Source organism: Aulonocara stuartgranti, assembly GCF_965226115.1.
Source record: "Aulonocara stuartgranti genome assembly, chromosome: 6".
Taxonomy (NCBI): Eukaryota; Metazoa; Chordata; class Actinopteri; order Cichliformes; family Cichlidae; genus Aulonocara; species Aulonocara stuartgranti.
The window spans coordinates 34142778-34167541 of record NC_138944.1 but is presented as its reverse complement, the minus strand read 5'-3'; the positions used below and the strand labels follow the sequence as shown (position 1 = coordinate 34167541).

The 24764-nt window shown below is 40.0% G+C and overlaps 1 protein-coding gene and 2 long non-coding RNA genes across 3 annotated transcripts; all 3 read left to right on the top strand.

Annotated features, from left to right (window-relative positions):
- Positions 1 to 218: 218 nt before the first annotated feature.
- Positions 219 to 8635, top strand: LOC309709262 (uncharacterized protein; the record flags this gene model as incomplete). Its single annotated transcript, XM_082537816.1, has 6 exons — positions 219 to 231; positions 7395 to 7475; positions 7573 to 7684; positions 8000 to 8088; positions 8201 to 8373; positions 8537 to 8635. 6 exons carry the CDS (start codon positions 219 to 221, stop codon positions 8564 to 8566), a joined length of 498 nt encoding a protein of 165 aa, XP_082393942.1. The 3' UTR covers positions 8567 to 8635.
- A 5691-nt stretch (positions 8636 to 14326) lies between these two features.
- Positions 14327 to 15980, top strand: LOC309707762. Its single transcript, XR_014277067.1, has 3 exons — positions 14327 to 14741; positions 15550 to 15787; positions 15885 to 15980. It is a non-coding gene; the product is annotated as an uncharacterized lncRNA (long non-coding RNA).
- A 203-nt stretch (positions 15981 to 16183) lies between these two features.
- On the top strand, positions 16184 to 16820 carry LOC309709048. The gene is made up of 3 exons (XR_014277412.1): positions 16184 to 16272; positions 16386 to 16558; positions 16722 to 16820. It is a non-coding gene; the product is annotated as an uncharacterized lncRNA (long non-coding RNA).
- Positions 16821 to 24764: the final 7944 nt, after the last annotated feature.

Sequence of the window (24764 nt, the reverse complement as noted above, 5' to 3'; positions counted from 1 at the left end):
CCCCTTCAACATCCTCAGGTAGTTTTGGAGTCAGATGTTTCTGGGAGAGGCTTTTTAACCTTTCCCTTGATGACAGTGACTCTGATTAGTTTATGTTAGAATGTGTTTTTAAACTTTGCCTTTGTGTTTTTACAGATATAAGAACATCTGACTTGCACATGTGAAATGTATTGTTTTTTTCTTGAATAATATATGTTTTTCCCAAGCCCTAATTCACCATGCAGGACAAAGGTAAGTCTGTACTTAATCTCAACACAAATAAGTAGAAAAGGTTTAAAAATGATGCAGTGAACTGACTGTAGTCTCTTGTTTTTACATAAGGTATAGCCTGTGGCTAAGAATTCAACACTTCAGACACTCAATGTCCAAGATGGAGCAAACACCCCACCCAGAAGACAGCCTTACCCCGACCAACCCGATGAGAAGGATGGATGACCAAGTGAAAAACGGGAGAGTGGTGCTGTGTTCCAACTATGTAAGTTATCACCTCACATTGACAACAAACTGTATTGAAGACAAAATTCTTCCAATAGTTGGTATAAATCATCATCCTATGTCAGCAGCACTGTAGGTTTAGCTTTATTTATATTTTTCATGTGTATACGTTGGGTTTAAAATTGCTTTTTAACAACATACTGCAGCTACCAACAATGAAAATGCTGTTTTGTGTTAAAATGACGTCTTTCTTGTGTTATTACTTTGCAGGGAAGCTGAGAGTGGACAGAGCTGCACAGAGGACCAAAGATCCACTCTCAGAACTTCATACCTGACTGGCCACAGCACCACCCCGCCTGCACAGAGGGAGTTGTGAACATGCACTTCTGTGTTGGTGGGTTTAGGATCCTCCTCACACTCACACTGATGAAGACTGTCACTGGAAGATGTCTCCATTGCATCAGCAGGACGTAAGCATTTGTAAAATATTACAGTTTGTGATGTTTTATACATATTTTTATTGCATCATTTAAAACTATGAGATATAAAATAAACCAATTTTCATAACATTTTCTGTGTATTTAGTTGTTTTCTTAATAGGTTCTTTGGAACATCATTGCAACCTGTCAGCTTTTTATTGAGGATTTAGAAAGTTGCTGGTGGCCCGAGTGTGTAGAGTGGGGTGTTGTTTTTGTCACATGGTGAAAGTGACCTCATGGGGAGCAAAGAGAACAACTGAACAATTTGGGGATTCACAGACTTTCGTAATCGCTAAAAACAATTAATAAAAATTGTTCTGTGTGAACTAAAAGCTCAAATATAAACCATCCTGACACTGACACAAATGATCTGCTGTTTATAAGCAGGACAGTGTTTTCATGAGCCTGGATGAAGCTAATTTGCATGAGTTTAACCTGCTGGTCAAAAACTTGCATGACTCTGATATCACTCTAACTTTCTTCTGTTTATTTATTCATTTTTGCTAATTGTAGTAGATTAATATGTTCACCAACTGATTGTTGGCCTGAATGTTTGAATGTTTGCAGTTTCAGGTCCTACTGATCAGTTTTAAGTACTGTAGAAAGTGAGCAGCAATTGAATCAAGTCCTGGGATGAAATGGGACAAAAGGGTAATGTGACAGCCACATTAGTTCCCTTCCCTCGTTTAACAATGTGTAAGCAGACTGCTTTAACCTGCAATTTACTGCATGTTGTTAGGCTGCATGGTACAACCACAGTCTGCTAACCACCCGTGGTGATCGAAGGTTTTGAGGTCTTCCTTGAGCTACTGATGAAGTTTTATCAAAGCTTGTTAAGTTTCCCAACCACATTTTATCCTGATGGTCCAAGGCTTACATCTTTATGCTCACAGACGTACTTCTGTAATTAATCAGTGACCGATTTATTACTTTAAGTTACAGTGTGAGGGGCATTAATGAACATAAATCAGATTTAACTGGATTATGTGTTTAGGTCAAGAGACACAGACCTTCATCTTTAAGAGGCTCTTCTTGAATGTCTAATCACGATGTTTGTGTTTGTCTGCAGCATCACTGCAGCAGAGAGGGTATAACACAAGGCCACAGTCATGTGGTATTCTGTCCTGCTATTAAGTGAATAAAATACTGAAAAAAACATCTAGACACTAAATACAGTCACTGTCCACTTCATTAGTTACACCTGCCAGTACTGTTTTGGACCTTCTTTCACCTTCAGAACTGCCTTAATTCTTTGTGGCACAGATTCAACAAAGACCTGGAAACATTCCTCACAGATTTAGTTTCATATTGATATGATAGCATCACACAGTTGCTTCAGGTTTGTCGGCTGTGCATCCATGTTGCAAATCTTCTGATCCACCACATGCCAAAGATAATCTGCTGGATTGACATCCGTTATGAGTATACTGTGGTCATAAAACGATGGACATGGTCAGCAGCACAGCTCAGAGAGCTTGTACCTCTGGAAAGGCCACCTGAAGTTTTCACCAGCGAGTTAGAAAAGAACAGAGGGTTCCTCAAACAGTGTTTCCTAGTGTTTCATCAACAAAGTAGAACTTATTCTTCAGACTGTGCAAAATTTGCTTTCATGGTTATCCTGCTGCGAGGGTGAGCTCTGAGATGGGCCGAAGCCATGCTGAAACCAAACCCAAATTTCATTGCAAAGTGTTTATGACAAAGGATTTAGCTGATGCTGCGGGCAATAGGCTGTTTACCCTTAACCAAAGTGAGAGGAGGTTTAGCTCTTTATCTCACACCTCATCGTCCTTATGACTGCTCCATTGACTCGCTTACTGGTCCTCCTTCACCTTCCAGTAATCAGTATAATTTTTAAACCCAAATGGGTCGTTTCGGTTATTTGAAAATAGCATTTTCAGCAAACACACCAGGAGTCTTTCAGGCCCTAGTCAATGACATCCTTTGTGACTTCATCATCCACATTTTCTTTATTTCAACAATATTCTTAACTTCTCCCAGTTGTTTTATACCTGTCAAGTCCTTCTCAAATGTCTCCTAGAAAAAAACATCTCAATTTAAAAGGTGAGAAATGTGAATTTCATGTTGATTCAGTGTCATTCCTGGGCTTTATTGTTGAAAAAGGTCATTTAAGAGAACACTCAAAGTGGTTGAATGGGCAGTTCCCTCAAACAGGAAGCAGCTTCAACAATTGCTGTTTTGCTGACTTTTACTACCTTTTATGATTTCAGAAAAATAGCTCTATTGTTATCATATTCAAATTTTATTTGTCACACACACAACCATACACTGTATGACATGAGGTGAAATGCTTGTAGCTGTGCAATGCAATGCCCGACCATTAAATGACAGTGGTTTTACAGTATTTACAATTTACAGGTTATTACAAAATTTACAGATTTTACTTAGAAATTTACAGTAAAAATGTGCAAATAGCAGAAAGAGATTATAAATTATAGGAAGTGTGCATGAAGAAAAACCAGAGTGCGTGTGGTGATGTGATGTGTGTGAGAGTCCAGTCCTACACCTGGTTCAGGGCCCGAATATCCACATTTTCTTTATTTCAACAATATTCTTAACTTCTCCCAGTTGTTTTATACCTGTCAAGTCCTTCTCAAATGTCTCCTAGAAAAAAACATCTCAATTTAAAAGGTGAGAAATGTATGGAAGCCCGTTTCCGCCACTAAAAAAAAAAAAAAAAAAGCTAGTATCCATAACTCGAAATTTCGAGTTAGCTCTGCCAATCAAAAATATACGTGAATGCGGTCGCTTTCTTGTTACCCGGAAGCATATTACGCAGGACCGCGCACTCAAAAACGGATCCCAAAAAATTAAAGTATGTTTGCTGATAGTAACACCATGTGATTCAGCTAATAACACAGGGATTTCATCATTTGTGAAGCCAGGCTGAAAACACTCAGCAATCTGTGCATCATGTAATTTGTGTAATACATCATTGGTATTTACCTCATTTTAAAGCCTGACAAGGACTAGATTATATGATTTACATCCTGATATGTTAAATTCTAGAAACCTGTCCTTAGTTAAATGCAGGAGTGAAGTAAATGTACAGATTTATTCCACCACTGTCAGCATCTCAGAGACACAGCAACATTAACTGTTAAAGGAAAAATCTTCTTTTCCCCCACTGTCTGTGAAATCTATGATCTGTCCCTGTGTCTTTGTAAACGTGACTCTACAGAGAGGCAGGGAGAGTATGTGGTGTGTGTTTAATGCTCACACACTAGCTGTAGACTCTCCACTAAAGCTTGTGTAGCTGACAGTGATGGGATTTCCGGCTCTTTTTAGAGAACCGGCTCTTTCGGTTCGGCTCACTAAAAAGAGCCGGCTCTTTCGGCTCCAAAAAGGCTCTTCAGGTTGTTTTGTTGCTTTAATTAATTTATTATTAACAACAATATAAAATTATGCACAAAAGGAATTACTAATGTAAAAAAAAAAAGTGGTTTTATTTTTATATGTTTATATATAAATATATGCGGTGGCCCCCAGAGACAAAACACGTACAAACTCCAAACACATTTCTAGCATGAACTGAACTTCCAAAACAGAGCTACCTAGATCACTTAAATTACACAACTGAAAGCATGAAACCATATGTGTATTGTTTGTGTATTTATACACAAGCATTCATAGTCAAATAATTTTTTTAAAAAAAGTTCATTTACCTGTTACTACCACACACCAAATCCGGTCGTTGGTACTTGCTGGCTTGTGTAGCCACTAGGTAACAAAAGTTCAACACTGCGCCCTAGCATCCTGGAGCACTTCTGTTGTGTTTTGTACGTGTTTTGAGTTTTTATGTGCTTCGGAGTTTGTACGTGTTTTTACGTGTTTTGGAGTTTTTACGTGTTTTTTAGTTTTTACATGCTTTGGAGTTTGTACGTGATTTGGAGTTTGTACGTGTTTTTACGTGTTTTGGAGTTTTTACATGTTTTGGAGTTTGTACGTGTTTTTACGTGTTTTGGAGTTTTTGCATGTTTTGGAGTTTGTACGTGATTTGGAGTTTGTACGTGTTTTGGAGTTTGTATGTGCTTTGTCTATAGGGGCCACCGTAAATATACTTTTATTTATTCACTCCACATAAAATGTAATAAATAAATCATATAATACAAAAACCAACTATTCACATTTCAACTTTTAACTATTTAAATTTTCAGCTTTTTCCTTTTACAAATTTAAAGTGAAACAACACAAAACACTGCAAGCCACAACACAATTAAATATAAATTATAATATGAAAACAAAAAGAAGATGCACATTCTCTGTCATATGGACCTGCATGAATAAACTTTCCGAATCCTTTATCATCTGCAACTGAAAATAGTTGTGGATGATTACTATACCTTTCTAATGTGATGTTGTTGTCCCTGGCTCTGTCTCTCCCTCTGGCTCTGTTCGTGTGCTACTGAGTAGGGGTGGGTTTTTATAATCGATTCATCGATTAAAATCGATTCTGGCTTGGATAACGTAAAATCGATTCATTAAAATCCTGAATCGATTTTTTAATATAAATTTATTTTGTCCGAAATGCCAGAATCTCTGGTGACATCTCACAAAATTTCAAGAACCACCAAACAGTAAATGAGAGCAGGTACAGGGATTCTTCACATAGACTTAAACACAGGGCGTGACCCGCGGATCAGAATCAGTTAGATGTCGCCTTTCTCACAGTCGGGGCTGAAAGTGAAAGCCGACAGCTCGCTGATCCGGGTCCGCGCTTTGTGTTCACGCCCTTTATGCGCTGATTCTAAGGCTGTTAGTTTGATGTCTCTCCAAACAATATTGACCGAACCAGCAGCAAAAGAAGATCCAAACGCTTCACATAAACATCGTCATGAATTCACTCTTTTACTGTTTTGCTTCCATTGCGATGCGCAGCTCTCTCTCTCTCCCCCCCCCCCCCCCTCCTCTCGAACAGTTTCGCTTTCTTCATTATTCGCTTGCTTGTTACGCACAAGTCTACTGTTGCTTACAGCGCTGTCGGCCGCTGTTTTTTTCCCTTTTACATTCTTCCGAAAAGAAAACCTCATTTCTGCTGTTCAATACTGAACAAATTTAAACTTTTTAAAATTATTCAAAATGCAAAATGCTTAGCCGTGTGTCTAATAAAACCGCTGTAACGTCAGAGGTAATGTTGATTAATTAATGGTTTTCTTTCGTTTTTGATGTACTGCAGAATATTTTTTATAAAATCCCAGGCCAGGAAAATCACCTACATGTTTTTCTGTGTTTTATCTTCAGCTACTTTGACACAAAGGCATCTGCTGTGATGCTCACAGCTTGGATAAAGTCTTGCGAGTGTCAGCTTCCTTTTTATAGATACAAAAATATGTAAATGTACTGATCTGAATTATATTTCTGACTGTCAAAATTTCCCAGATTTAAATTGAATCGAATCGAATCGAATTAAATCGAATCGTGGATCGAATCGATTCGGGACCTTGTGAATCGGAATTGAATCGATTCTAGAAATCAGTGACGATACCCAGCCCTACTACTGAGTGTAACTACCGCCCCTCCCCCCTCTGCCCAGCTTAAAGCAGGGCTCTAGACTAACTTTTTGACATGGGCGCACTGGTACGGCGTACCGGCACAAAAGTTAGGCGCACTCAAATTTTTCAACCGCATCGTTTAACACCGCAGTTTTACATGTGCACTTTCTTTTGGGGGGGGGGGGGGGGTAGTCCATACAGACAATATTCATTTCTAAATTATTAACTAACAAACTTGTGCTTAAATTGCTTTGTCAATATTGTAGAAGATGTTAAACTTAATCATCATCTTGGCCTGACAACCTGTTTGCTGTTGCATGCTGCTGAAAGGCAGTGGGGAGAGGGGACGCTTGGGCAGTGCATTTATTGCAGCATACAATGTGTTTTCTGGATACATTGTGCTTTTTCAGCATTCAAAGATTGATGGCACCGTGTCAGAGCACTGGCTATGAATTTCAGACGAATCAGGCCTTAACTTAACACAAAAGTTATCAATAGTTCTTTTCATCTTTTCTTATTACCCACAGCTACATCCACTCTGTTGGGCCTAGGCTGCTCACTAGGGCTGCGTATCATCAGTGATTTCAATAATCCATTTGATTCCGGTTTCTCAAAGTCCTGATTCGATTCAATTTAGCCTCAGACAGTCAGAAATATTATAATTCTGATACTTTATCAGTACTGATACATGTGAGACTTCATCAGAATTGTGAACATCAAAGTAACTGAGAATAAAACACAGAAAAACATGAAGGAGATTTTCCTGGTCTGGCTTTTTATAGCAGATAACCTTAAAAATATTCTACAATATTCTGCAATTTTGAATAATTTTAAAAAGTTTAAATTTCTTCAGTGTTGAACAGCAGAAATTAGGCTTTCTTGTCAGAGGTCATTTAAGTGAAAAAAGAAAAGAAAAAGACAGTGGCCGACAGCGGTGTGAACTAGTGATGGGATTTCCGGCTCTTTTTAGTGAGCCGGCTCACTAAAAAGCCGGCTCTTTCGGCTCCGAACCGGCTCACCTATGCACCAGTCCGACTTCTAATAAGCCATGGTGGGTATCATCTGGATTGGTGTTGTATAAATGTAACAATAACAAGTTTTTCGTGTCCTAATTTATGTCTGGCCATACATTGTGTTTGTACTTCCAGACACATTTCACGAAGCAGAACGCAGTCTTCAGAAATATCTAAGTGAACACTGTGATATGTCTGACCTTCAGTCCGAAGCTGAAACTCAGACCAGTCATAAAAGAAAGCACAAGTAAAACTTTTTTTATTTCACAAACATATCTTTGATTGCTAAGAATTTATGATCTTGTCTTTTATACATATCTGTGGTGCTTGCATACTGCTATATCACCACATAATATAGTCCAAAAAGTGGAAGCTTGTAAACTTTTTATAAATGCAAAGCCGTGTACACTTGTGCACTTCAAAAATTCCTTGTATACTGTACCTTCTTGCACATCTCCGTTTCCTGTGTGTGTTGTTATAAATCAAACTGTAACTTTAGGAAAAAATATTCCAAAAGCACATTTGTAATTACTTATGACCGTTTTCAACTTTTTTTCTTTAGACCAAATCCCCTGTACACATATAGTGACTCAGAGGATGAGCAGCCCACAAAGAAATGGTTTCCCCAGGCCCCTCGAGTGAAAATACCAGGTAATAAAATACTGTCTAGTGTCTTTGTACATATCTGTGTGTGACACAAGGAAACTTTTGATAAGTTGTCTGTATTCTTAAATACTTAAAAAAAATTATCTTTTTCTGTCAGACCTGACGAGAGCTGTTAACGAACTCTGTGAGGAGGTCAGAGCCATCCGCAATACCGGCTGCAATGAATCGGTAGATGCTGGGGTACTGCCTCTGGATTTGCCCTTGCACAACATTGAGGAGCTAAACAATGCAGAGCCAGCTCTTCAATCACAAGAGGCAAATAAGGCAATGGTAAGTATATAAAGGTTATGTACACTTTGTAACTATAAAGTGTAATAGCTGTCAGATGTGATTTAAATACATAACAACGGCCTGTTGGTTAAACACACAAGCACTTGCATACACATTTAAGACATGAGACACGCTAATTCCATCTCTTAAAATGTGTCTATAGGTGAGACGCTTTGCCTTGATTGGAGCCTGACGCAGCAGTTAGGGGCAACTCTATGTCCGAGTTTGTCTTTGCACAAGCAGTGCAGAAATGGCTCCGATACGCCCCAGATTGTTTGGGTGGTGCAGGACGCACATCATGCAAAAAATTACAAACTTCTGTGAATCATATAAACGTAAATAGGAAACTGTCTTTTAATAAAGTATTTAGCAAACGAAACATGCCTATTGACCTTTTTTTGTTTATTTTTTTTCTCTCTTACATCACATGCAATGCTTTCTTATTTTAGGATATTAATATTGACATGATACATTGTGAGACATTTGGGGTTTTTTTTATAAAGGGTGTCCAATTTAAGGAATAAGTACAATTATGTGTTTAGGTGGTTGAAGTATTGATGGAAACATGCAGTAGTTTAGTATTGGTTAAAATACCTATAAAGAAAGGTAGATTTCCAGTCATGATTTAACTGTTGTTTTAATAAAAAGCAAATATGCGAAAGAGGTGGAAAATCAACACCATAGCTCAACAGTGTTTCAATATCAGAATCTGACATTGTTTCAATGTCAGCAGTATTAGAAAATATAACGTTGAATCAATGTCAGGTTTCAACATTGATTCAACATCAAAACCTGACGTTGTTTCAACGTTAAAAAAGGGTGCAAGAGTGACGTTAGGTCAACGTCACACTTCAACGTTGATTCAATGACACAGCCTGATATTGACTCAACATTGTTTCAATGTTTCCTTGCTATCTGGGGAACTTCCAAAGCAAAGCTACTAGATCACTTAAATTACACAATTGAAAGCATGTTTAAAAATTTAAAAAAAAGTTCATTTACCTGTTACTACCACACATCAAATCCGGTCGTTGGTACTTGCAGGCTTGTGTAGCCACAAGATAACAAAAGCTCAACACTGCGCCCAGCATCCTGGAGCACTTCTGTTGTCTTTTGTACGTGTTTTGAGTTTTTATATGCTTCTAAGTTTTTACGTGCTTAAAAACATTTATCTATTAAATGTGTTTATTAATGTGCCACTTTGACCAGTCTATCAATTTGCACAACTTTGCATTCCTCTATGATATTCAACATTTGTCTTGCATAACTTTCTGGACTTTCTTTCAATTACCTTTTCATTGTTCTTTTTTTTGGGGGGGGGCACAAGGTCAGCCCATAGGGTCAGGAATAATGACTGTTATGCCAACCTTATAGTAAGAAGCAATTAATACTACAGATATTTTTATGCCTTTAACTGACCCCTCTGAGTAAATCTTTTCCCACAGGTGCCACAACAATGTGGCTTATCACCTGTGTGAATTTGCATGTGTATCTTCAACTGATTCCTCTGAGTAAATCTTTTCCCACAGGTGCCACAACAATGTGGCTTCTCACCTGTGTGAATTCGAATGTGTCTGTTTAACTGACCCCTCTGAGTAAATCTTTTCCCACAGGTGCCACAACAATGTGGTTTCTCACCTGTGTGAATTCGCATGTGTCTAGTCAACTTTGACTTCCAAAAAAATCTTTTGCGAAAGGTTCTGCAAGAACGTGGCTTGTCACGTGTGTGAATTTGCATATGTCGACTCAGTGTTTCTGACCTGTAAAATCTTTTCCCACAGGTGCTACATAAATGTGCTGTCTCGGAATTTTGAACACTCAGGCCTGATACGATTTGCGCTGAGTTTATACTGTGTGAATTATCATCCTTTCTTTCGTCCTGATCTGTGTCAGGAGAGTTGTGAGAATGGAGCTGGTCATTGCTTGGTTCTGGTTCACTGTGGTCACTTTCTTCACGAGCAGGAAAAGTTTCAGTCTCCTGCTTTAGAACAACCGTTTTTTCCACTTCAGTGGTACGGAATTCCTCCTCTTCCTCTTTAATCTGTGAAGGATCCTCCTGGTGTAGACTGGAATTCTTCTCCTGGTTACAGACCTGCTGATTTGTGAGCCCATCCTCGTCCTTACAGTCATGTTGTGGAAAATCTGAAGGGACATATCAAAAAAACATACATTTGAGAAATTACAAGGTAAGCTTAACCATTAGCAGGTCTCTACATGGTAAGCATATGGCTTAGATATACCTATGAAGGCATGTTGTGGGGAGAAACAGTTTTGCTGCTTATGTGAAAACCATTTTGGCTGCTCATTTACAAATTCTACAAATAATATAAACAGATTATCTAGGATGAGAAAATAAAGACGATATATAATCAAACAAAAGCACAAAGTGGTATCTCTTAAATTTTGTTATCAAAGTGCACAAAACATTTAAAAGTTCACTTAAAATTATTCAAAAACTTTACAGGACACTCACTTCAGGATTTATTTATTTATTGTTTAGATTAACTATTCATTGCCTTAAAGTTGGGGAGAATGGGAGGTAGAGCCTTCAGCTGTCAGGTCCCTCTTCTGTGGAAAAAGCTGCCAGTTTGGATTCGGAAAACAAACACTCTCTCTTTAAAAAGAAAAAGAAAAAAAAATATTGGGCTTAAAATTTTCATTTTTGATAAAGCATACATTTATGGCTGGATCAGGTGGCCCTGATTAGGCTCATTGAGATTTAAACTGGGTGAGAGAACAGATCTTTCTTATACCTGGGGGTATAGAGTTCCACAGCCTGGGAGCAGAACAGCTAATAGCTCTGCTTCCCATCGTGGTGAGGCGGAAGGAAGGCACAGAAAGCTGGATAGAAGAAGAAGATCGAAGTGCGCGGACAGAAAAGGTAGTGCGTAACAGGTCAGAAAGGTAAGGAGGTGCGAGGTTATGAATGGCCTTGAAGGTGAGCAGAAGAAGCTTGTGGAATATCCAGAATTTCACTGGGAGTCAGTGAAGTTCCTGAAGAACTGAAGTGATGTGCTGGTAGGAGGGAGTTCTGGTGATAATGCGAGCAGCAGAGTTCTGAACCAGTTGAATCTTATGGAGGGATTTTTGGGGGAGACCATGCAAGAGAGAGTTGCAGTAGTCAATGCGGGAAGTAACAAGACTGGGCAAGAATGGATGTAGACTGGGTGACAAGAGAAGGACGAAATCTGTTAATGTTGCGTAGATGGAAATAGGCAGAACAGGTGAGATTATTGATGTGAGATTTATAGGAAAGTGAACAGTCTAGGATGACACCAAGGCTCTTAACCTGAGGAGAAGGGAAAACTGTGGAGTTATCGATGGTGAGTCAGAAGTGGTTTGCCTTCAAAAGGTTGGATTTGGTGCCAATAAGGAGGATTTTAGTTTTATCCTTATTGAGCTTCAGAAGGAGTAATAAAGGTAATATTAAAACTAAGAAGCTGCTGCCATTGTTGGAAACTGGAATTGGCTGGGCCACACTATGAATCCTGGGATAGGTTGGGCAGCGAAGGATACACCCGACCCATCCTTCAAATCTGGAAATGAAGGACACGTTTGTCGGCCGCATTTGGAGGAGTCTTTGAATTTGGACAGCCTTCGTCGAGTCGCTGTACCGCAATCGGCCTACAAATGCAGCCTTTGAAGGATTTGATTTCGTGGCTCAAGAGTTGGGAGTTTGCCTTGTAATCGGAAGGTTGCTGGTTCGAGCCCCGGCTTGGACAGTCTCGGCCGTTGTGTCCTTAGGCGAGACACTTCACCCATTGCCTACTGGTGGTGGTCAGAGGGCCCGGTGGCGCCAGTGTCCGGCAGCCTCGCCTCTGTCAGTGCGCCCCAGGGTGGCTGTGGCTACAATGTAGCTTGCCATCCCCAGTGTGTGAATGTGTGGATGACTGGATGTGTAAAGCGCTTTGGGGTCCTTAGGGACTAGTAAAGCGCTATACAAATACAGACCATTTACCATTTGATTTGATAGTTGACGTAATCGTGACTAGTCGACAAGTCGTGGCAGCCCTACCTTACAGTATAAACCCCCTTCAGGACACTGTTGTTGGGATTAGAGTGGGATGCAAAAGTTTGAGCAACCTTGTTAATAGTTATTATTTTCCTGTATAAATCGTTGTTTGTTACAATAAAAAATTCTCAGTTAAATATATCATATTGCCTGTCCCGTTTGGCTCTTTTGCCATCAGAGTTATTGTCTGAAGGTGAAGAAAGCTGCCCAACGGATTTACTTTACCAAATGGACCATCCCAGCCTTGCCGTAATGGTCTATTTGATTCACCTTTTATTGTTTATTTTATTTTCACTTGCTAAATACGGGACAGACTTTACTGGGGAAAAGAAAGGGGAGAAAGAAAGAGGGAAAGAAAAATAGCGGGGAAGAAGAATGGTGATAAAGGGCAAAAAACAAAAACCAACAAAATAAGCAGACAAAAAAAAATACATATATCAATCACATGGATCACCTGTTGAGAAAGAAAAATGGCAGTGGTTCCCAAACTTTTTTTGCTGGGCCCCCTTTTGTATTACAAGAAAAATGTTCACGCTCCCCCGCGTGCACGCACACGCACTAACACATCCTCCAACCACACACACCCATATTTTGCCCCATTGCGGTTTATTTCACACCTCAAACATTTAGTAAACAATTAAGCAAATACAAGTAATCAGCAATAAATTACAGGTAGTAAGAAAATAAACTACCAACTAATTTATGCACCTACATGGGTATTTTTGAAAACGCAGCCGTTTCGTCCACATGTAAACGGCGTTTCGAATCACCAAAACTGAGATTCTTTTAAAACTTCTTTTTTTGCGTTTACGTGTGGACGAGGAATACAGAGTTCGTCACGCAACATCAAAGGTATGTGCCTTTTTTCACGTCACGCTGTGCGCCACGTTGTTTACATGAGATGAATTGCAGAATGGTAGATAGAGACGAAATACTGTTAATCTGACTATGCAGGTTTTACACGCAGTTACTGTCCCTCCATTTACAAAGGCAGAGGCGTCACGATGTGATTAATTTACGTGTAGTTGTTTTTTTTCCTCTGTAATAATATTCAACATTGTTATCAATACATTTTTCAAAAAATGCCTCTCTGTGCAAAATAGGTTTAAAAACATAAACAACTGTGGGATACTGTTTGTCCGTGATTTGAATTGGGGGAACAAATCGTGGCAGGATCAGCCTGATATTATTTGTATCCAACTGTAACTTTACTGTATAAAGTATAGTATAGTATGTATATCTCCAAAATGTCAGGAATAGTTAGTCATTACAACAAGTGTTTGTGAACTAAAAATCACGAATATGGGATACTGTTTGTCCGTGATTTAAACACCCCAGCGCTGCTCCCGACGAAGGGAAAAAGCAATTCTGCTGAGGAGACCTACCTTGGCACTTGTGCAGGTGAAGCCAAAGGGAAGATATGCTTCACCATATTCTCTAGTTTCTGGCTTAGAATGAAGTTGGTTTGGAAACATATTCAGCTATGCTTCATCTCCTGCTTTGCGTTTCTGTAGGTGCCCCTGCTAGCAGTGTCCAAGCATTGTTTCCCCCCCCCCACCATGGCTCTGCGCACCCCCTAGGGGGTGGGCCCCACACTTTGGGAAGGTCTGATCTATGGGAATATAACAGTAAATACTAAATATTAAACATTATTGTGCAGCACGTAAGATCAACAGCGCACAGTGTGCTTTGAGGTAGGTAGGGATGGGTATCGAAACCCGGTTCTTGTTGAGAACTGGTTCCCACTGTTTCAATTCCTTGGAATTGTGTGCCATTTTTGCAAACGATTCCCTTATCGATTCCAGTCGCCCCGAATGACGTCACCACGTTGCGGAGCGTCGCTTACCTGACAGGAAACATGGTGGCTCAAATGCTCAAAAGTTTGATTATACTTTACGAGAACGGATGACAACAGGGCAACTTGCAATACTTGCAACCCAGATAGCAAGGAGACATTGAACAGATGTTGATTTTCCATCTGAACCATCAGAATCGTCAGGATTGAAATGTCAACACAAAACCAATGTTGAAACAACATTGAAATACTGATGAAACCTGACACTGACATTGAAATAACATTGATTCACTGTTGTTCTGTCATCGTTGATTGTTGATCTATTTATAGTTGACAAGGTGACAACAATCACGTTGAAAAACCATCGATTTATGGTTGAGCGGGAAATTAAAGCTGCTACCACTTGGACTATTCCGCAGCACCCCTATCACATTGGTACATCCCTCCAGGTAACCATTGTCTTGTACAGTAGAGCGGGACATTAGATTTACTCTCAGCGGAATTGACCGGAGAAGGCATCAGTTCATGCACTGCACTGGCCTGCACCACGATTAGTATAAGGTAAGAATGAATGACTTGTTCTATTCGTTATTTCCACGGTTGCATTTGAATAACAGTAAAAAAAAATCAAAACAAACTTGTTAATGTAAAGTTTCAGATAAAATGTGGGAGCCCGAAATTGCGTCTACTTTCATCTTACAATCCGGCAACATTGCACTGCAAACAAAGTCTATCAACAAAGAAAACATTTTTGTTTCATACTTTTCCGTTATATTCCCTTACAAAGCTAGCTTTAACGCTTCGAGGGTTCCTTTGTTCTTGCCGTCGCCTCGGCGCTTGACCCAGACTTTCGCTCTGTAGTTGCTTTTTAGCATAGTACTACAAAAAATTGTAAATCTGTGATATATGATTGATAAACGTAAAGGTAACTGTATAAAGGTGTTCAATGACTTTGTTACTTTTAATGATTGGAGAGCACCCGCTTCGATTCGCACTCAATTCAAACTTTACGCTGCACGCTCACCTAACTTGCGTTTGCACCTTTTGTCCACACGTAAACTGCGTTTAGCATTTACGTGTGGACGAGGAAGACGGAGAAAACGCAGCGTCAAAGGTGTGCGCCCATTTTGACGCCACACTGTGCGCCAAGTTTTTGTCTCGGTGCCATGAATTCCTACAATGGCAGACTTAGACAAAATACTGTTAATTTTATTATCTTCAGTGTTTAAATGCTTACATATACGGGTTTGCTTGTAATTGTTGCCTATATACATTTTAAGCTATTATTTATTATTTAGTTCAATCAATAGATCAAGTTTTGTAGTGACTATGAAATATATTGTAATTATCTGTTTCCTGTTTATCCTAGACAGGGCAAAAAAGGACTCCAAATTAAAAAAAGATAAAAATGAAAGACTGGTGCATTGTGCAGTTTAGCACTGGTGGTACAGAAATAGTCCCTAGTTCATGGATAAATGGGGAGAAATTGTCATGGCCTCCATATCCTCCGTGAGACACATTCAGGATCCACGACGCAGTAAAGAGGAGAGTTCATCCTGGTGCAACATGGCTCACCTATGCACCAGTCCGACTTCTAATAAGCCATGGTGGGTATCATCTGGATTGGTGTTGTATAAATGTAACAATAACAAGTTTTTCGTGTCCTAATTTATGTCTGGCCATACATTGTGTTTGTACTTCCAGACACATTTCACGAAGCAGAACGCAGTCTTCAGAAATATCTAAGTGAACACTGTGATATGTCTGACCTTCAGTCCGAAGCTGAAACTCAGACCAGTCATAAAAGTGGAAGCTTGTAAACTTTTTTATAAATGCAAAGCCGTGTACACTTGTGCACTTCAAAAATCCCTTGTATACTGTACCTTCTTGCACATCTCCGTTTCCTGTGTGTGTTGTTATAAATCAAACTGTAACTTTAGGAAAAAATATTCCAAAAGCACATTTGTAATTACTTATGACTGTTTTCAACTTTTTTTCTTTAGACCAAATCCCCTGTACACATATAGTGACTCAGAGGATGAGCAGCCCACAAAGAAATGGTTTCCCCGGGCCCCTCGAGTGAAAATACCAGGTAATAAAATACTGTCTAGTGTCTTTGTACATATCTGTGTGTGACACAAGGAAACTTTTGATAAGTTGTCTGTATTCTTAAATACTTAAAAAAAATGTATCTTTTTCTGTCAGACCTGACGAGAGCTGTTAACGAACTCTGTGAGGAGGTCAGAGCCATCCGCAATACCGGCTGCAATGAATCGGTAGATGCTGGGGTACTGCCTCTGGATTTGCCCTTGCACAACATTGAGGAGCTAAACAATGCAGAGCCAGCTCTTCAATCACAAGAGGCAAATAAGGCAATGGTAAGTATATAAAGGTTATGTACACTTTGTAACTATAAAGTGTAGTAGCTGTCAGATGTGATTTAAATACATAACAACGGCCTGTTGGTTAAACACACAAGCACTTGCATACACATTTAAGACATGAGACACGCTAATTCCATCTCTTAAAATGTGTCTATAGGTGAGACGCTTTGCCTTGATTGGAGCCTGACGCAGCAGTTAGGGGCAAACTCAATGTCCGAGTTAGTCTTTGCACAAGCAGTGCAGAAATGGCTCCGATACGCCCCAGATTGTTTGGGTGGTGCAGGACGCACATCATGCAAAAAATTACAAACTTCTGTGAATCATATAAACGTAAATAGGAAACTGTCTTTTAATAAAGTATTTAGCAAACGAAACATGCCTATTGACCTTTTTTTGTTTATTTTTTTTCTCTGTTACATCACATGCAATGCTTTCTTATTTTAGGATAATAGTATTGACATGATACATTGTGAGACATTTGGGTTTTTTTTATAAAGGGTGTCCAATTTAAGGAATAAGTACAATTATGTGTTTAGGTGGTTGAAGTATTGATGGAAACATGCAGTAGTTTAGTATTGGTTAAAATACCTATAAAGAAAGGTAGATTTCCAGTCATGATTTAACTGTTGTTTTAATAAAAAGCAAATATGCGAAAGAGGTGGAAAATCAACACCATAGCTCAACAGTGTTTCAATATCAGAATCTGACATTGTTTCAATGTCAACAGTATTAGAAAATACAACGTTGAATCAACGTCAGGTTTCAACATTGATTCAACATCAAAACCTGACGTTGTTTCAACGTTAAAAAAGGGTGCAAGAGTGACGTTAGGTCAACGTCACACTTCAATGTTGAATCAATGACACAGCCTGATATTGACTCAACATTGTTTCAATGTTTCCTTGCTATCTGGGAAAGTAGATATTTCATTTAAGGGAGGAAACACTACGAATATGCAAAAGCATTTGCTCACAAAACACACAATGACCTTAAATGAATGTCATGTTTTTAATTCCGCTCCGGATTCGTGAATCTCAACCCAGCACGTCCTCTCCCGTTAATGCGGCAGGTAAATAATCAACTAACATTGCATATTATGTTAGCGCGATCTGCCTTATTACAAAACCTGCCATTACTGTGCATTTAGGTGACCATGATGAGAGAGACAGACAGAGTCTGGCTGGCTCAGATGGTAGCAGTTCTTGCTGCAGTCTACCGGTCGCGTCTCCTTTCAGGCCATGATAGACGAATGTCACGAGCAGTGACTAAGTTTGTGGTAAAAGGCTTGCACAGTAGTGATGGGTCGTTCGCGAACGAAATGGCTCTTAGAGCCGACTCTTTGACGTGAACGACGCGAGCCGGCTCCTTATCGCGAGCCGGCTCCTTATCGCGAGCCGTCACGTGGGTTGTATTTTTTTTTCTTCTCTCACCCTCTCTCTCTCTCGCACTTTTTTTCCGCTTCACTCTGCACGCGAGCCTTGTGCTTTACGCTGGGCAGAGGGGGGAGGGGCGGTAGTTACACTCAGTAGCACACGAACAGAGCCAGAGGGAGAGAGAGAGAAAGAGAGCCAGGGACAACAACATCACATTAGAAAGGTATAGTAATCATCCACAACTATTTTCGGTTGCAGATGATAAAGGATTCAAAAAGTTTATTCATGTAGGTACATATGGCAGAGAATATGCATGTTCTTTTTGTTTTCATATTATAATTTATATTTAATTGTGTTGTGGTTTGCAGTGTTTTGTGTTGTTTTCACTTTAAATTTGTAAAAGGAAAAAGCTGAAAATTTAAATAGTTAAAAGTTGAAATGTGAATAGTTTGATTTTTGTATTATATGATTTATTTATTACATTTTATGTGGAGTGAATAAATAAAAGTATATTTACGGTGGCCCCTAGAGACAAAGCACATACAAACTTCAAATCACGTACGAACTCTGAAGAATGTACAAACTCCAAAACACGTAAAAACTCCAAAACACGTGCAAACTCCAAAGCACGTAAAAACTCAGAAGCACATAAAAACTCAAAACACGTACAAAAGACAACAGAAGTGCTCCAGGATGCTAGGCGCAGTGTTGAGCCTTTGTTATCTTGTGGCTACACAAGCCAGCAAGTACCAACGACCGGATTTGGTGTGTGGTAATAACAGGTAAATGAACTTTTTTTTTTAATTATTTGAATATATATATGAGTGCCTGTGTATAAATACACAAACAATACACACATGCTTTCAATTGTGTAATTTAAGTGATCTAGTAGCTTTGCTTTGGAAGTTCAGTTCATGCTAGAAATGTGTGTTGGAGTTTGTACGTGTTTTGTCTCTAGGTGACACCACATATATTTATATATAAACATATATAAATAAAACCACTTTTTTTACGTTAGTAATTCCTTTTGTGCATAATTTTATATTATTGTTAATAATAAATTAATTAAAGCAACAAAACAATCTGAAGAGCCAGTTCGGAGCCGAAAGAGCCGGCTCTTTTTAGTGAGCCGAACCGAAAATCTCTAAAAAGAGCCGGAAATCACTATTATGTGATAGACTGGCACCCTAACCAGGGTGTACCCTATAACTTCTGCGTTATGCCCCAGCCCTCCTGCAACCTGTAAATCCATTGAATTTTGTATGTTAACCAAAATCTAGACTTTGCTGAATATTATGTAATATGAAGACAACATGCAGTGTTTAAGTGACCAAGTAGAATTGGGTAAAAGTTACTGAATAGTGTTGGAATAAAATGACAAAATTGTGAATGATTGAAATATTCCAAGAGCTTAACTTGCTTCATCTAAACATGTTTCAATCACGTTTTATAAACACAAAATGCACAGGTTTATGAATATGAATAAGTTGTGTCGATATAACACAGTTGTTTACGTTTCTCCCAAAGCAAAAAAAATTGTGTGCAACCAATGTACAGTACTGAATTAAGTAAATCCAACACGTTCACTTTTTCGGTGCACCCTGTACACCTGATGGCCAGTCCAGCTGTGATCAAACTGTATTAAAAAAGTAACTTCTCCTTATACTGTAGGGTCTTTCCCTTTGTCAGTACATGGAAGAAGTTTTCAGGCCCCTCTTCTGTGGAACCAGCTTCCAGTTTGGATTCGGGAGACAGACACTATCTCTACTTTCAAGATTAGGCTTAAAACTTTCCTTTTTGCTAAAGCATATAATTAGGGCTGGACCAGGTGATCCTGAATCCTCCCTTAGTTATGCTGCAATAGACGTAGGCTGCCGGGGGATTCCCATGATGCATTGAGTTTTTCCTTTCCAGTCACCTTTCTCACTCACTATGTATTAACAGACCTCTCTGCATTGAATCATATCTGTTATTAACCTCTGTCTCTCTTCCACAGCATGTCTTTTATCCTGTCTTCCTTCTCTCACCCCAACCGGTCGCAGCAGATGGCCGCCCCTCCCTGAGCCTGGTTCTGCCGGAGGTTTCTTCCTGTTAAAAGGGAGTTTTTCCTTCCCACTGTCGCCAAAGTGCTTGCTCATAGGGGGTCATATGATTGTTGGGTTTTTCTCTGTATCTATGAAGCGCCTTGAGGCAACTTTTGTTGTGATTTGGCGCTATATAAATAAAATTGAATTGAATTGAAAAAAGAAATTAATGAGAAGCAAAACATTTTTCTTAATAAAAAAAACCCATATTGCATATTTGCATGAAGACCGTTCCAGCCAATGGGGTTTTGTTGATAAAATCATTCTCTGTGATTGGTGGCTCCATGGCCACCAGCACAGTGAGAAGAGGTTTAAAAAGGTCCCAGCACAGCATTCACTGCAAGCAGAATGACAGTAATGGCTCGTCTGTTCCTCCTTCTCCTTCTGTGGGTTGGTGAGTCAACTATTGCACTTATTCCATATGTGTGTGTTTGCGTGTGTTCTTTTTAAACTATTCTTCAGGTAATCACATATCTGTGTAACCAAGCCAAGTTAAACAATCTTTTATTAAGTCTTGCTGTCGTGGTTCCAGGCTTCTGTGCCTTAGTGGTTTTGTTTATTATTAGAATTTTTAGTTTGGGGGATTATTTACAGCTGTTCTGGTAAATTATTTTCAGAACAGCTTCTTGTTCATTTTCCTTAGTGATGTGTCGGTCATGAACGAAATGGCTCTTAGAGCCGGTGTCAGGTTTATATTGATGATTGTCATTTTTGCTTATGTCGTTGACCCAGGGTTTTTGAGTTTATTATATTATTTTGTAATTTCTAGTCTTTGGTTTCTTTGAGTTCTGTCTCATGGTTTATGTCTCTGTCTTCTCTAGTTGCTATATCCCCGTGTCCAATCAGTGTCTGTGTCTGCCCTGGTCCCACATCTCTGTTCCCTCTGTTGCAGTGCATGCGAGTCTGTGTCTTTAGTTCAGTCTGTGTCATGTTTCCTGTTTTATTTTGAAGGTCCTTGTCTGAGGTTAATGTATGTGGTTTCGCTTCCCCTTGTCTCATTAGGCCTGATTTGCCCCAGCTGTGTTTCCCTCCTGTTACCCATTCCCTGATTGCTCCCTCAGTGTATTTAAGCCCTGTGTTTCTTTGTGTCTGTGTCGTGATCTACCGTTTACCTAGCTGTGTGTTCTGTCAGTCCTCTGGTGTAAAGGTATTTTGATATTTTCCAGTTATGTTATATTTGAGTTTAACATTAAAGCTGTTTTGAGTTCACATCTGTCTCTGGAGTCTGCACCTTGGGTCCTATTTAGTGATGGTGAGATGAAGCCTCATGATGAACTGAAGCTTCCCATCCAACTGGTCGACTCATGGTTCGAAGCATTGTGATGATTCATTTGCTCTACTGCGCCATCAAGTGGACAATTCAAGTGAAACGGGCTCAATGATTATAATGATGTGATGTGTAAACCGCTAAACCGAATAAATAAATTGTTTTTCATGGTTATTTATCCCGAATATTGTCTCAGTATGTCTGATACAAAAGAGAAAGTGGAAACTATCAGTACACAGTTTTTGGGATGATTGTGTAACTGCGTAATCATTCTTATGTACATCTCAATAATGACACAAACTAGTGTGTGGCACTTCAAGTTGAATGAATAAAGGAATTACTATTGTTCATGACACCAATAACTGAACTCTAAATATTAGTTATATTTAATATTATACTAATTTTATATTATATTAATTTAATATTTGTGTATAATAAATTGGCAGCTTAACACAGGAATGTACATGGAAACAAAAAGGGAGGGAGTTGTGATGTGAATGTGCTTGTATAACAGTGCTCATGACACTAGGGAAAAGTTTTCATTTGTTTTTATTCAAAAATAGCAGCTTTCCCACAGTGCTGGGCTTAAGACGGTTCCTCTTTTTTGAGAGGATTTCTCCTGCTTTTGAAAATATCCTCTCACAGGGCACAGATGAAGCAGGGGTTGCAAGAAAAACCACAGCAAGTTTATACAAGTTTGGATAAAGAAATTTGTGTCCAGTACTCCAGTAGCTATGTAACACGTACGTAATCCAATTCCACAACACGATGTGATGAGGGAATCAGCTGTGTTTTGCTGCCCATTTTATTTCGAATCTGGCGCAAACCGGTGAACCAGTTCCCGAATCAGTCATGTGGTACGGACTGCCCGCGAGGCCTCGAACGTCACTGCATACGTAATCAACGCAAGCCTCGATACGCGCTTCAGAAAAACGCCCCCGCGATTACCCGATGCGCGATTCAAAGCTTCGACACACAGGACACATCACTAGTCCTATTCCTGTCTGCACACAGCCGCTCATAACAGAAGATCGCGACCATACTATGGACCCAGCAGACATTGAACTTCAGGAGTGACGCCGAGCAGCCTTTGCCCAGCTGGAGGAGGAACTCCGCTGGAAGCCATGGCTCACCCCTGACATCGGGCGCATTTTCCATGGCACTCGGCTGGCTCTCGGCAATCCCCGGAGCTGCCGGAAGTCTCCACCTGTTGCTCCGCTGGCACTCAAGATGCGGCCGCTTCAGTTGGGAGTCCTCCGCGTGGCTTCAGGCGCTCACGCTTCATCCTCAGCGTCACCGTTCTGTGCACCGGAGGTTCAGTTGCTCACGCCGCCAGCTACCTCTGCTCAAAGGAAACGGCGCTCACGTCACCGTCATATGGACATGTCTGAGCAACCTCCGGTGGTGAGTCAAAAGGACTACACTTTCCACACTCCACCTGAGCTGTTAAACAGTAAAGACTATGAACTTACCTCAGACACTTTCGGGATTTCTTTTCTCGATGAGGATTTGGATTGGGAGGCCAGTTTTGGTTTGAATCCTCCCACGCTAGTTCATCACAATAAGCATTCGTCTGGGATTTTTAGTTCGAGGTCTGCTCGTTGGGGTGGGAACAAGCTAAAACCCAAGTTTGCCGAGTCTGTTTTTTTCTGAGACTGTGAACACTGCTAAACCTAAGACTACACAGACTGTTAAACGTGGTGGGAAAGGGTCGTCACCTATTTTTGATGGTCCGGTTTTCATTGAGCCTGCTCCTTTGCCTTCCTGTGCTCCTCCGCCCAGGGCGGCTGTAGTCCAGCAGTCTCCTGCACCTGTATCTGTTCCTCGGGTGAGGGGGGGGGGCGGCGGCCCAGCAGGGCCCAGTTTGTCCCTGCTCCAGTTTCCAGGCCAGCTGAGGCTCCGCTAGCCTCTGCGCCCGTAACTACTCCGCGGGTGGGGAGTAGCCTGAGTTGTCCTCAGGCTCGGTAGGCTCGGAAAACACTGCACGTGAAAGCGCATCAAATACGACTTTTTTGACCCTATGCGACACTTATCCGATCATGGCATGACAGTGTGAACAGCACAAATGCAATATTTTCAAATCCGATCTGGGTCACTTTCGTATGTGGTACTGAATCCGATACATATCTGATGTTTTAGAAAGCGACTGCTGTTTGAACGGTCATGTCGCATTAAATCAGTCTTTTACGTCACTGACACAAGACAGATGCCAATTATCAGCGCTGGAGAAGCGCCCAATAAGACATCGCGAACACTACCTGGCCATCCAGTGTAGATGTTAGTGAAACTGTTTGGAAGACAACGTTGGAGAAACGTGAACATTTTTATTTATAATGTATAATCTGCAGATTCTGACAGAAATCTGCAACTATCATTTGAAGCACCGATGCTCTCTAAAACAGCAATAAGGATAATTATTTTGTCATTTACATTATGTAAATAACTTAAAGCAAAAATTGGGAAACGTAAAGTCCGAAACAAGTCTTTATATTAAGGGCCATCAGTCAAACCATACTGTTTTCTACAGTCATTGGTCTAAACAGAGCGCGTTGTGTGTGACGTCTTGTTTTGCGAATGCGGGCCGCTTTGAGGGTTCACACGGGAGCGCATTTGCTGTCACATTTTATTTGTAGTGTGAACAAGAAGACAAAAAAATCAGATTTGATCAAAATATCAGAATTGAGCATTAAGACCTGCAGTGTGAACGTAGCCTAAATGCATCACTGTGCTGAGTATACATGTCGGCACGACGTGGTGGTGTAAAAAAGGTGGATCCACCTCAAAGTTCGACTTCTCAGTATTACTTTAAAAAAATGGTTCAAGTGCTTTGAATAATTTATATGACTTGGAAAAAAATGAGCATAGCTAAGGATATTAGTGCTAAGTCATGATTTTCTCAGAATGTTGCTGCTGCTCGCTGACTTTAGCTAACAGCAATTTGTATACAGTGGCTTGCAAAAGTATTCGGCCCCCTTGAACTTTCCCACATTTTGTCACATTACAGCCACAAACATGAATCAATTTTATTGGAATTCCACGTGAAAGACCAACACAAAGTGGTGTACACGTGAGAAGTGGAACGAAAATCATACATGATTCCAAACAGTTTTTACAAATAAATGACTGCAAAGTGGGGTGTGCGTAATTATTCAGCCCGCTTTGGTCTGAGTGCAGTCAGTTGCCCACAGACATTGCCTGATGAGTGCTAATGAGTAAATAGAGTGCACGTGTGTGTAATCTAATGTCAGTACAAATACAGCTGCTCTGTGACGGCCTCAGAGGTTGTCTAAGAGAATATTGGGAGCAACAACACCATGAAGGGATAAAGTTATTGAGAAATGTAAAGCAGGCTTTACATTTACAAGTCATACTAACTTTGACATATATTTTTATATGAATTGAAAACTTTCTGTCTGTACATAATTCCAACAGATTTTACGAGGTTGTAAGCTCACGTAGCCAAAACTCCAATAATG